Below are 11,766 nucleotides of genomic sequence, written 5' to 3'. Positions count from 1 at the left end.
AAGGACTAAAAATAGGCTCAAGTGAACTGGTTTTGTGGGGATGGAAGTCATCGTAGAATGATAAAAATTGTGACAATAACGATACCGGTGGTCATTCGATTCGCGGCACGATGAAAAGTAACGTTAAAAATCAGTCAAATGCAACAAATATAACCACGAAGAGCAATAACATTGCCAACTACTGAACTGTGTTTGTAAATTCGAAGATTCGCGTTACCATACGCTTCCTTTCTTGAAATTAAGATTATACATTTGACCAGCCGTTGAAAACCTTATCCTATCAGGTTTGATGTAAAATATTACATATAGTTGTGAGGTATCTTTTTATGGTATACATTGTTGCAAAACTACACGATTCCGATCATTCTTGTCAACCACTGCTTAAAATATTTGCAAAAACATATATTATCTAGATTCGTATTTACGTATGTTAAAATTAGATAGCCTTTATTGAAACGCCTGGAGTAAACATTTGGTAAAATAGAAACTTTTCTTTGTATTTAAAAGAAAGCTTATTCCAGAACATCTTTGTCACAAATTTTGTGCAACCTGTTCCTCCGACGATCCATATTGTACCTAGGTACAATTGACCGCAATAATTCATACCGTCTAAGGGGAAAGTCACTAGCCTCGAAATCCCTTCTCTTTCTTAACAAGCTTGTTACCAACATTGCCAGGAAAAATCCCTACAAATATTGTTAATGTACTACATAAAATACTTAAATCTTGATTACAATAAAATTGTAGGACAACGTCTATTCATATTTATGAACCTTTCAAACTATTTCAAAATAATTCAGAAATTCGATCATTGGCCTTATCAATCTTGCTGTTTTTATCAAAGACGATATTTATTCCTACATAATTACTTTCCTGGTATAACAATTTTTCTTATTCATTTACTTGGTTTTTCTTTTACTTGTTCGACCATCCATTCACTATGCTATTAATTTTGTCTTCAGGAATGTTTGCTTTTAACAAATTTATTGCGTGATCTACAATAGTCTTTTCATTTGTTTTCAAAATCTGTATAATTTCGTCAGTCGTAGAAATCTTTGCTATCTCTACCCAATATCTCTCAAGGTATTTTAACAATTCTTTCATTGTTTCTTTACAATCCTCTTCTTCTTCTTCTTTCATTCCTGAAAATATCCACAAAATTTATGTAGAAAAACTGAATTACGTTTAGCATACATTAGTAGGCAAAATTATAATTTCGACCACCAATGTATTTTCAAAACTTTTTAATTTGAATATGATGAAAAAGATTTATACGCGGTATAAAAATTATTCACCCGTGCCAATGTTGAAAATAATTTTCAAAATTGTCTCGTTTATATCTACTGTAGAATCTGCCCTTGAAAATCCTTTCCACCGGAAATCAAGAATTATTTCTGCGCACATGTAAATACAAGAAGCTTTAGTTGTACCCAAAGGATAAAGATTCCACGGATCGCTAAAATTTGCTAAAATTCTTCGTGGAATTTCTATCGTTCGAGCAAGATTGTCATCTTGCAAAATCTCTTGATGAATTTGAGGCCTTTTCCGAAGATTAGAAAACAATTCTAACCAATCTTCAAGATATTTCAACATGGGGGCTAAATAGGGAGCCTCGTCATGAGGAAGAATTTCTTCAAAAGATTCTAACATTCCTGTAAATTTTCGTTTGTTTTTTTTTTTATAAAAAATAATTAAATATTTTCTCAAAAAACACGTTACGATTTTGTACCTGAAAGAAAACTAGACGTTTCGAAGAGTTCATCAAATAGTGTTTTTCCATTTGGAAGATCGATCTCTGCCGAAGAACGCAGAAAACTTAATGTCGCGATCAAAAGTTCCACTGTAATTAAAAATTTAATGAAGTCCCAAACTAAGCAGAATATTATGTAATATCTATACCAATTAATCCAGAGTTAAAGTACTCACCATTTGTGGAACTTTTCAAGATAAAAGGAATTAAGTCTTTTAAATAAGTAGAATTTCTCAAATTAACTCTCCACCTTGATTCTGGATTAGTTTGAATATTCCAAAGTGCGGAACGAAAAAGTCGAAGAATTTGCACCCATACTCCACTATCTTCTAAAAAATTTTGACGAGAAATTGTTTCGAGAAGTTCTTCTTTTGTTCCTAATATTTCAAGTACTACTGGTTCACAAGACATGTTTCCAATTATTCCCCAAATTATTTCCTATAAATTATATAGAACTATTAAGAATAACAAGTAAAATTCATAGAAAATAATTTTTATGAAAACTCATGGTAGCAAAAGAAAGATTTTGAAGCAAAAAAAAAAATATGTTACATGTATGTAATAAGAAAAAAACCATATAGTTTATTTACACAGATATTAGTGTAGTAAGGGTTAAATTTATTTTATGATATCTATAAAATGTATGTATTATTTATTTCAATATTACTCATTTACATAATGGTCAAGAAATATGGAGAATTTAATGAGTAAAAGGATTTTATGAACATGAGTGAGGAAATGAAGGATTAATAAATACTTGTAATAATTATGGAACTCGGGAAGTATTTTGTGAACCTTTTATTGTATAAATGAAATATAGATTTAAGAAACAAAATAATCACGAAACAAATTGTACCATTAATCTTGGTGCTTGGTAATTCAAAGCAAACTCGGCAATTTTAAAAAAGTCATTATCCACAAGAAATAGGACAATATCCTTTTCCGTGGTTATATCCCATAAAGTGCACAGATTATTCTCCAGATCTTCATTCCAACCATCTTCACGTACCTTTTAATTTACATTACAAACCAAATGGTTAAAAATTAGTTAACGGTATAAAGAACGAAATATTTGAAGGCATTAAATATAACTGTGGCTGTGTCAGTTACTAACATTACAAATTAGGTATTTTAAAACAAATTTAAAAGACTGTTCTTATAGAAATTTCGTCCTCTGTAGTTACCCTATATATCGAAAGCAAAGTATTAATTATCCATTTGCCACTATAAAGAGTATTTCCCACAGTATCGCCCTTTAACTTCTCAATTTCACTTTCTCCAACTTCCTGAGCTTCTAAAAATAGGTTCGAATCCACTTTATCATTTTCACTCTCTTGAACATCACTCATTCTTTTACCTACGAATACACTATCTTTTTAAGACTATTCCTTACGGATTGTTATTAATTTATATAGTAAGGTTATGTTTTTCCCAACACCATTTATCCCGCGATATATAAACTTTCAAGATAGTAAAATCCATCATTTTCATTGCAACGTGAAAATGAGCCTTAATGATTTGACTACAACAAAGTATTAAACATTTCCGTAGAGCGTCATATGAATTTATTAAGAGTTAAAAACGAATTTTTAAGAAAAATCGACACAGGGTAAATGCCTAAATTTTTCGACGAAAAAAAAAATTTCAAATCATTCTGGAAAAATTATTTTCGGTTGCGGGGGTCGATTACAATCATTTTTGGTCATTAGGCATACCCTCAAAATCCTACCCACTTTCGAGAAAAAAATTCAAATAGGTGGATAAATTTTTCGACAAAATTAAAAAATTTCAAATCATTCTGGAAAAATTATTTTCGGTTGCGGGGGTCGATTACAATCATTTTTGGTCATTAGGCATACCCTCGAAATTCTACGCACTTTCGAGAAAAAAATTCCTAATCAAAAATATAATGTGTGGTCATAAATGTATCCCCGAAATTTCATGTGTATGTTTAAAAAATCATAACTTCTGGACGGATTGAAGGATTTTAATGTTTCAAAATATAAACAACGCATATTAATATGAGTCTCAAAAAAATGGGCCGAAAAAATACGTTGGATATAATGTCTACTCGTATACTTCGTCTATGGCATTTGTGTAGCTCTGTTTATCCATTGTAAACTCGACTGTAACAAAATCAAATCTCTTATCGATAGTTTTGTTACAATACTGTAAAATATATTTAAAATGAATGAAAATTTATTCAACCAAATAAAAAGTAGATTGAAATTAGAATTTTATTTAATGAATGATGAGTGGTTGAGAGATTGCATTGAATATTATATGGATCAACATAGAAATGTAAATATTTTCGAATGCACGCAGAAAACCAAATATTTAAAAAATGTATCATTGTTTTCCTTTTCAGACGAGTAATAATGAAATTATGCAATTTGTAAAAGTACAATGGCAACTTAGTAATTTACGAGAAATCAATAATGAAAATGGGAGCCTGCCGCGTAATATTTCACAGAAAAACTGCGTTATATTATCCGAGAATTATATTCTTCAGGTATAGACGTTTAATAAAATTACGAACAAATACAAATGATAGATTTGAACTGACTCGCTCAATGAATAAATATTATAACTTTTTCTTGTTAATCAAGGTAGAACAAATGTACGATATTGCAACATCAAAGTATAAACAATTACAGCAAATAAGGAACATTCATATTTCTGAAGCAGATGAAGAAGAAAAACAAAACAAGTTTGAACCCCCTAAAAAAAGAATGATACAACTTCGACTAACAGATGGATTACAAGATGTAATTGGTATTGAGTATAACTACATACCTAGATTAAATGTATGTTATTTTAATTTATAATAATGCTTCTATGATTGTGTTACAAAAGAAGTAGCTATTGGATGTAATACGATTATTATAAAAAGAGAAACACGTTTTGTAAAACACTAATAGTTTCTCCTTCAGGATACATTGTTACCAGGATATAAAATTATGATAATAGGTCCAGTGAAGTGTCGTAAAGGTGTTTTGTTATTAGAAGACGGAAAACTAAAAGGAATCGGCGGCGAAGTGGATAGTTTATTAATTCCCAATGCTTTGGAAAATGTTCTGGCCAGAGCTCTGTAAGTAATCCATGACAGATTACTTTTAAGTTTCAGGTAATACCATGTCTGTAATATTTTTTTTACAGAAAACTCCAAGAAAATTCTGACCCTTATAACGACAATGAATCAAAGTCGAACAATGTTAAACAACAAAAAGAACCAAATATAGATGACAGTTTTTTTGAAGATGATTTTGAAATAAATTTAGAAGAAGTCTCTAAAATTGAACATTTACACAGCAAAGACCATAAACAACCCAACATTAATACGACTAAAACACAAATTAAAACAGTTAACTTAATCAATACTAGTACTGTGCAGAAAAAAGATCATAATTCCAAGGAAAAAATAATCTTAGATGATGATGATTGTTTCTTAGAAATGGTTTATATTTTAATACTTTACATTATTTCATTAAAAGACACATTTAATTGAGATTCAATTATTTCAAGACTGGTAGTGAAATCGTATTTCAAAATTAAATAATTGAGAATTTTATATGAAACAATTTATAGGTGGATGAAGAACAATTTGTGCAATCACGAACAGAACAGACAAACATCGCAGCTCCTTTCAGAGCTTTGCCAAAAGAAGAAGACGACGACGATATTATTGTGATAAATGATGATCTAGAACCCGCGGAAAGAAAAGAACGTATTTCAAATTACGATTCTGCAATTACCAATAAAACAGCTCCTTCGACTAACATAGCATGTCCAAGAGTGTGCAAAACGATAGAAAAAACTCATTTGACACCAATTGGAGGAAAGAGGCCTGTATGTTATTGGATAATTATGAATGTATTGTTATTATAAATAGATGTGTTCAAGTAAGAAATTGTTTAGGTTCCAATGTCTCCTCCCGAAACGGTGACTAAAAAAAGGGGCAAAATAGACAGAAAGATTACAGATTTTGTAAAAGCACCAAATTCCCCGGATATACCGAAAATTTGTGAATTTATTCATGACGTAAACAACGAAGTGATAACAGAGATAACTTATAGGACAATTCGCGGACGCGTGGAAGAACATGGAAGATTAGGGAAAAAAGATTCGTGTTGGATTTTAGATGCTACATTAGTAGATGGCACTGGAAAAATTGATGTTTCTTTTTCAAATAAGGTTTGTAACGATAATTCATTAAAAATTAAATTTTAATTTATAATTTACTGTGCATTGAATAAACGAACGTGCCATTCCAGGTTCTTGAAAATTTATTAGGTTTCAGCGTTCAAGAGTTTTCATTAAAGAAAAAGTTAAAAAAAAATCCCGAAATTGAACAAGAACTTAGGAAGGTATCTTGAATCAATTTTTTTTGTCAACCAAAAATTTTATCTTAATGTGACAGATAAAGGAGCCTTTAATATTTCAGAATTTTCGTACTGCTGAACAAAAAATAAAAACTTTGGATGCTCTGCTAGAATTGGAGTTAAATATTAATAAAAAACCAACAGTAATAAAAATCGCTGATCTGACACAAGAACAAAAAGAACTAATAGACAAAAGGTTAAAGAATTTTTAATTATTAGTAAATTTCATTAACTACAATGTACATTATGTTGATATAAAAACCGAAAGATTTTTATTGTAAAATGTTATTTTTTTATTGCATATATTACTATTTGTACAATACAAGAACTGTATGAAAAATAAATATTACGTTTTCTACAAAACAACGAATAAATTTCTGTATTAATTTTTATACACAAATTTATAATTAAACGATTTACTTAATTTTGAACAGTAATAACTTTTCAATATAAACACATTTACAAGCTGAATGGAAAATAAAAAGATATAATCAAATTACAGTTTAAAGCCCGAATGAATAGCTACTATTCCACTGGTCAAATTTTCATAAGTTACATTCCTGAAACCTGCCTCCTCAATCATTTCCTAAAACAATTAATAGATAAAAATAAAATAAAATTATAAATGTGAATTGTATACACCGAATATTAGGCATTTATATTATATGTTATTTCTAATGTAAATATATTACATTAACTCAAATACATTACTTTAAAATTCTCCTGGTTTGGAAATTTTCTAATGCTCTCAACAAGATACTGATAAGCTTGCCATTCCCCTGCAATAAGTGTACCTAATACAGGTATTAGTTGGAACGAATATTGATCGTAAATCCTGTGCAAAAATTATATTTTAAAGTACACAATGTATATAACTCTATATATTATTTTAAATATAAGTAATTACCATCTTAAAACCTCATTGTCCACATGACTAAACTCTAAACACATAAATCTACCACCCGGGGTAAGTACTCTATATGCTTCAGAAAGTACCTAAAAACCAGTATTATTTTCTTTTTCTTTACAAGAATATTATTAACTAATAAGCGATGCTTAATTAACTTTAATGCAGTACAATACAATTCTGTTTTTACCTTATCAATATGCGTTACATTTCTTATTCCAAAAGCAATTGTATAAGCTGTGTATGAATCATTATCAAAAGGAAGCTTTTCAGCATCGCATTGCATCCAATCAATTCGAACATTATTCTGATTTGACCAACCCTGTGCTTTGGCTCTACTTTTTCCCACGTCCAACATATTCTCGTTTATATCGCAAACTGTTACAGAACTCTCTACGTCTTTAGGGTTCGGGGAATTTTTCAAATATCGTAAATATCGAAATGTAATGTCTCCTGTGCCACCGGCAGAATCTAATAATTTGCTCCCATGGGTTGGTCCAAGTCTCTGAATAAATATATCTTTCCAAATGCGATGAATTCCTAAACTCATTGCATCATTCATTTGATCATAAGAATTTGCTACTTTCTCAAACACTGTATAAACTAAAAAGTATATAAATATTATCATTTCTTCGCATACTTTAAGTTACGCCTTAAAAGAATGCATTTAAGGTGTACCTTAAAATAAACATTTTAAATAAATATACCTTCATTCACTTTATCGCTTTCTTTAACTGTTTTGAATCCAAAATGTGTCGTTTTCTCGTCGTTATTAATATCAGCATCTTTCGAGAAATGTTTCTCGAATGAAAAGATGTTTTGCTTGCTTTTTATTAAATTCCTAAGGAGTCTTCTTGTTTCAATCATTTCAAAACTCTGCCGCAATGTGCACTTTAATCATGGAACAACAATGAAAAATTACTTGTTTCTTTCTTCGCTCAAACTTATACTTTAAAGGTTATGTTTACACTGTTTTTTTAAGCTAACAAGAAGAGGTTGTACTCGTAGAATCATCAATTTTATTTGAACGTTTCTCGGTAATTCTAAAGCAAAAATAAACAGACACATATTTGAGTTTTAATGCCAATGTTCATTATTTACATAGATATTTAATATTTAATTTTTCGATTTCTATATATACATGGTGTTCATTTGAAAACTTTACTTCTAAATATTGTCGAAAAGAAGACATTGTTCGAAAAATTAATAAATATAAAAGTGTCTTGGTTTTAAATTGGAAACGTGATTGTCCTGTTTATTTTTTATTTGTTAAGCATTTTCAAGGTCATTTGAAGACCAACTTTGCTCTTTTAAATAGAAACCTACATTTTTATTTATAGACTCGTATCCTACAAAGAAAAGGAAGAAACTTTTTCTCGAGACATTTTTTGTCAAGCTTTAACTTTAAATGATATTTGGTAAAATAAAAATTTCTTTCGAATTTGCTACTTTCAAAGTAGAATCAATTCCATTTTGTATCAATAGAAGGCCAATCGAACGATCGCCAATATCTGCTGATTTGCCACCATTTAAAGTCTGTAATATTTAAGTTAAAGCTAAAAAATATTAAGAATTTAATAAATAGAATAGAACAAATAGTAAAAGAATGCAGAAATATTCAAAAGGAAACTTTCAAAAGGTGAAAAGTAAATTTCACAACAAATTGTATTATGGCTTATCAAAAACTAGAGAACATTTTGAAAACAAGCTATGAAGATTGTGAAAAGCTACCGTTTCTTTTCGTATTATAAATTATGTAACAATTTATGATTATTATTGTTCAGTCACTAAAAAGAAAGAAAATTAAATATGTTAATTTTGGTTTGAAATTTATGCATTGTATTTTATAGTATTATCGGTTGCTGTGTTGACCACAAGTGCGATGTGTTCAAACATTTAGCATTATATATAAGAACATAAAATCGATAAGCTATTTTACGTCGTTGGGGAAGTGACATACACCTGTTGATAGTTCCTTAACACAGCTGTGAAAGAAACTATAGGTAATGAAACGAGTGTTATAATTTACGGCCTGTCGAGCAAGATTTTCATTATTTTCCATTTCAATTCAAACAATGCGAAGTTTACTTTGTTTGTTTCGCGACGTTTAACAAATAAAATATAACCTGATTTATGAAGAGTCATTGGCCACGTTAACGTGGCTCTTTGACACTTGTTGAAGCTGATTTTCGAAAATCATTTATAAATTTGAAAACACTTGCTCAATTATTAAGAAATGCACGCTCTTCGATATTTAAAATTGCTTAGATCGTATAATACGAAGAAAAAAAAGAAATCTATATTTATCTCCTTTTTATAACAAGATATTACAGAATCTTTTAAACTCTTGTTAATTTGGTTAACAAAATAATTTCTTGGAATTGACATGCCAATAAATTATCCGTACGAGTACCGAGCATGTGTAGGTATGTTGTTTTTTTTTTTTTTTTTGCATTCCTCTGGTCTCTTGATAAAAAATTTATTTATTAAAATTGTATCAAAATGATATACCCTTCGCGAAGGAATTAGATTTACGCGAATTTTAATATTTTCATCCGTACATTTAGCTAATTTATTTATCTTTTAATATTCTGTAACGTTGATTTCTTACTTCATTTACTTTCAGATATGGAACTAAACGAAGAACCACGTGTCTTCTTAGAGGGTTTCAAACCGCTCACAATTTTAATGGAAATCCTTGGAGCAACTTTAATCATTTTGGTTGCAATTTGGTGTAATAATTACAGAGGTGGTTTCTCTTGGAGATCCGATCCGAATTTGGAATTCAATTGGCATCCTATGTTAATGATTATTGGATTTGTGTTTCTATATGCAAATGGTACATTTCATACATTTTTCAATTTTAATTAATTGCATTTGTTATTTTTCAATATTTTTCATTTTTCTAGGTATGTTGATATATAGAACCAAAAGGAATGCTCGTAAACGAAGACTTAAGTTAATTCATGGCGGCATGATGTTATCCATTGTTGTATTGGTAGTAATTGCTCTTGTCGCTGTGTTCGACAGCCACAACTTAAGACCAGTACCAATTCCAAACATGTACAGTCTTCACAGCTGGATTGGACTTACCAGTGTAATCTTGTTTTGCTGTCAGGTAAAATGTTAAATCCAGCACATTTGTTTCGATAGCATTGCTTGAAGCATTTCTGTATGCATAATATATATTTTTTTACAATATTTCAGTGGCTTGCTGGATTTTTGTCATTTCTATACCCAGGATTGCAAGTTCCATTACGTGCCTCTTATATGCCCATTCACGTGTACTTTGGTATCGCGGGTTTTGTCGGTGTAATTGCTTCTTGTCTCCTAGGACTCAATGAAAAAGCTATTTTTACATTAAAGTAAGTTAATTACTCAACTGGTTACAAATATTAAATTTTATTTTATTACGAAATCGTAGTGCTCTTAATGTTTCGTTTAATATAATATGTCTGATTTCAGTGACGATTACTCGAAGCTCGTCAACGAAGCAGTATTAATTAATGTAATTGGGCTTCTAATCATTCTCTTTGGAGGACTATCGGTTTATCTCGTTTCGCAAGAGCGTTACAAACGTCTCTCCAAGCCGGAAGATGAATCATTGGTCAGTGGCAGAAATCAGTAAACGTCCGTGATACATGAAAACCTCTCATTCGACTTCCTGAAGCATGTAAACAAAGATCTAGGCACACTTACGCATAGTACTTATGTAAAATTTGTAATTTTTATATATTATTTGCATTGTGCAAATTTAATTCGTGTATATTAATGTCTCTGTACTAGTCCGGTTTTTAAATTTCATTACTTTTATACCTCGATTAACTATGGTGCTACAAACTATAATTTTAAATAAACTAATAATATAGGTACATACTGTTTAGTAGTACGAAACATCACAATCCGAATCTCAGAACGGTATTGTTTATATTTTATTAATACTGCCCCCATTCATGTGCTGCTAATATTGTAAAATGTAAAATATTGATAATAATGGGTTTTTATTGTTTTAATATGTTTATAAATGTGCGCGGGTTGAATATTAAAATTGCGTGTTAATCTACAAAGACCACGAACATATATAATAATGTAATTTCTGAAATGAATGTATTTATTCATAAAAATATATACATATATACGTATATAATCTTTTAATTATTTTACCTTTCCCATTAATTTACTAATTTTTATAATTCCTTATAACTGCTCCGAATATTATTCGAATCTAATTAATATTTCATTAAGTTCTTCAACCATTTCTATATATATTTTTCATGTAATTAATTCGTTATAAACGATTTACTGGAAGCGACGGGTGTTCCAATATTGCGCTAAAAAGTGACAAACTACAGTATCGCCATCTAATATCGGTGTTTCGAACTCAAAAAATCGTCCCAGGATCACAGAATGTTAGTGGAGGTATCCGGAATACAGCTACCCCCACTCCTCCTACTCCTGACACGCAGTACATTGATTATTCATTAATAACTCCTTTTCTGGGAATAAAATATGAACTTTTAGAATTGAAGAATGTAGTATAGATCCTTGGCAACATTCAAGGATACTTTTTAAAACCATATCGCCCGTAATTAAGACGTTATTAACGAATATCGGAGGTAGGCGCATTCACGCCTGTGTCACTGTCTGCTTTAATCGATGAATTATCAATTTTTTAACAATAACAGACATATTTTGGCTATTAGGGAACCAAGCAGACATCCCTGGCA

General features: G+C 30.0%; 4 protein-coding genes across 8 annotated transcripts; 2 read left to right on the top strand and 2 right to left on the bottom strand.

Moving 5' to 3' along the window:
- Nucleotides 1-3,137, bottom strand: LOC122398853 (protein SAAL1). Its single transcript, XM_043399091.1, has 6 exons — nucleotides 2,935-3,137; nucleotides 2,607-2,759; nucleotides 1,927-2,188; nucleotides 1,730-1,840; nucleotides 1,296-1,652; nucleotides 1-1,142 (listed from the first exon to the last, which is right to left on the bottom strand). Exons 1-6 carry the CDS (start codon nucleotides 3,097-3,099, stop codon nucleotides 916-918), a joined length of 1,275 nt encoding a protein of 424 aa, XP_043255026.1. The 5' UTR covers nucleotides 3,100-3,137; the 3' UTR covers nucleotides 1-915.
- A 720-nt stretch (nucleotides 3,138-3,857) lies between these two features.
- On the top strand, nucleotides 3,858-6,344 carry LOC122399263 (recQ-mediated genome instability protein 1-like). Of its 3 annotated transcripts, none has more exons than XM_043399816.1 (9): nucleotides 3,858-4,051; nucleotides 4,119-4,262; nucleotides 4,360-4,557; nucleotides 4,684-4,841; nucleotides 4,910-5,207; nucleotides 5,339-5,599; nucleotides 5,669-5,944; nucleotides 6,025-6,117; nucleotides 6,195-6,344. In XM_043399816.1, exons 1-9 carry the CDS (start codon nucleotides 3,938-3,940, stop codon nucleotides 6,342-6,344), a joined length of 1,692 nt encoding a protein of 563 aa, XP_043255751.1. In that variant the 5' UTR covers nucleotides 3,858-3,937. The 3 variants fall into 3 exon arrangements, with proteins under 3 accessions (XP_043255751.1, XP_043255749.1, XP_043255752.1); XM_043399814.1 differs by having other exon boundaries at nucleotides 4,672-4,841; XM_043399817.1 differs by lacking the exon at nucleotides 3,858-4,051 and having other exon boundaries at nucleotides 4,191-4,262; nucleotides 4,364-4,557; nucleotides 4,672-4,841.
- Nucleotides 6,345-6,628: 284 nt separating this feature from the next.
- Nucleotides 6,629-8,059, bottom strand: LOC122399264 (2-methoxy-6-polyprenyl-1,4-benzoquinol methylase, mitochondrial). The gene is made up of 5 exons (XM_043399818.1): nucleotides 7,747-8,059; nucleotides 7,230-7,642; nucleotides 7,040-7,128; nucleotides 6,844-6,967; nucleotides 6,629-6,718 (listed from the first exon to the last, which is right to left on the bottom strand). Exons 1-5 carry the CDS (start codon nucleotides 7,904-7,906, stop codon nucleotides 6,629-6,631), a joined length of 876 nt encoding a protein of 291 aa, XP_043255753.1. The 5' UTR covers nucleotides 7,907-8,059.
- Nucleotides 8,018-11,115, top strand: LOC122399265 (transmembrane ascorbate-dependent reductase CYB561-like). 3 transcript variants are annotated; one of them, XM_043399821.1, is made up of 5 exons: nucleotides 8,018-8,076; nucleotides 9,666-9,878; nucleotides 9,949-10,157; nucleotides 10,247-10,404; nucleotides 10,505-11,115. In XM_043399821.1, the coding sequence occupies exons 2-5, from the start codon at nucleotides 9,668-9,670 to the stop codon at nucleotides 10,665-10,667; spliced, it is 741 nt and encodes a 246-aa protein (XP_043255756.1). In that variant the 5' UTR covers nucleotides 8,018-8,076; nucleotides 9,666-9,667; the 3' UTR covers nucleotides 10,668-11,115. The 3 variants fall into 3 exon arrangements, with proteins under 3 accessions (XP_043255756.1, XP_043255755.1, XP_043255754.1); XM_043399820.1 differs by lacking the exon at nucleotides 8,018-8,076 and adding an exon at nucleotides 8,833-9,042; XM_043399819.1 differs by lacking the exon at nucleotides 8,018-8,076 and adding an exon at nucleotides 9,375-9,465.
- Nucleotides 11,116-11,766: the final 651 nt, after the last annotated feature.

The sequence above is a fragment of the Colletes gigas genome, unplaced genomic scaffold (assembly GCF_013123115.1).
Source record: "Colletes gigas isolate AHSC1104 unplaced genomic scaffold, ASM1312311v1 Colletes_gigas_Sc00012, whole genome shotgun sequence".
NCBI lineage: Eukaryota > Metazoa > Arthropoda > Insecta > Hymenoptera > Colletidae > Colletes > Colletes gigas.
Note: the sequence above shows the minus strand (reverse complement) of the source record. Positions and strands in the feature narration are given on the sequence as shown.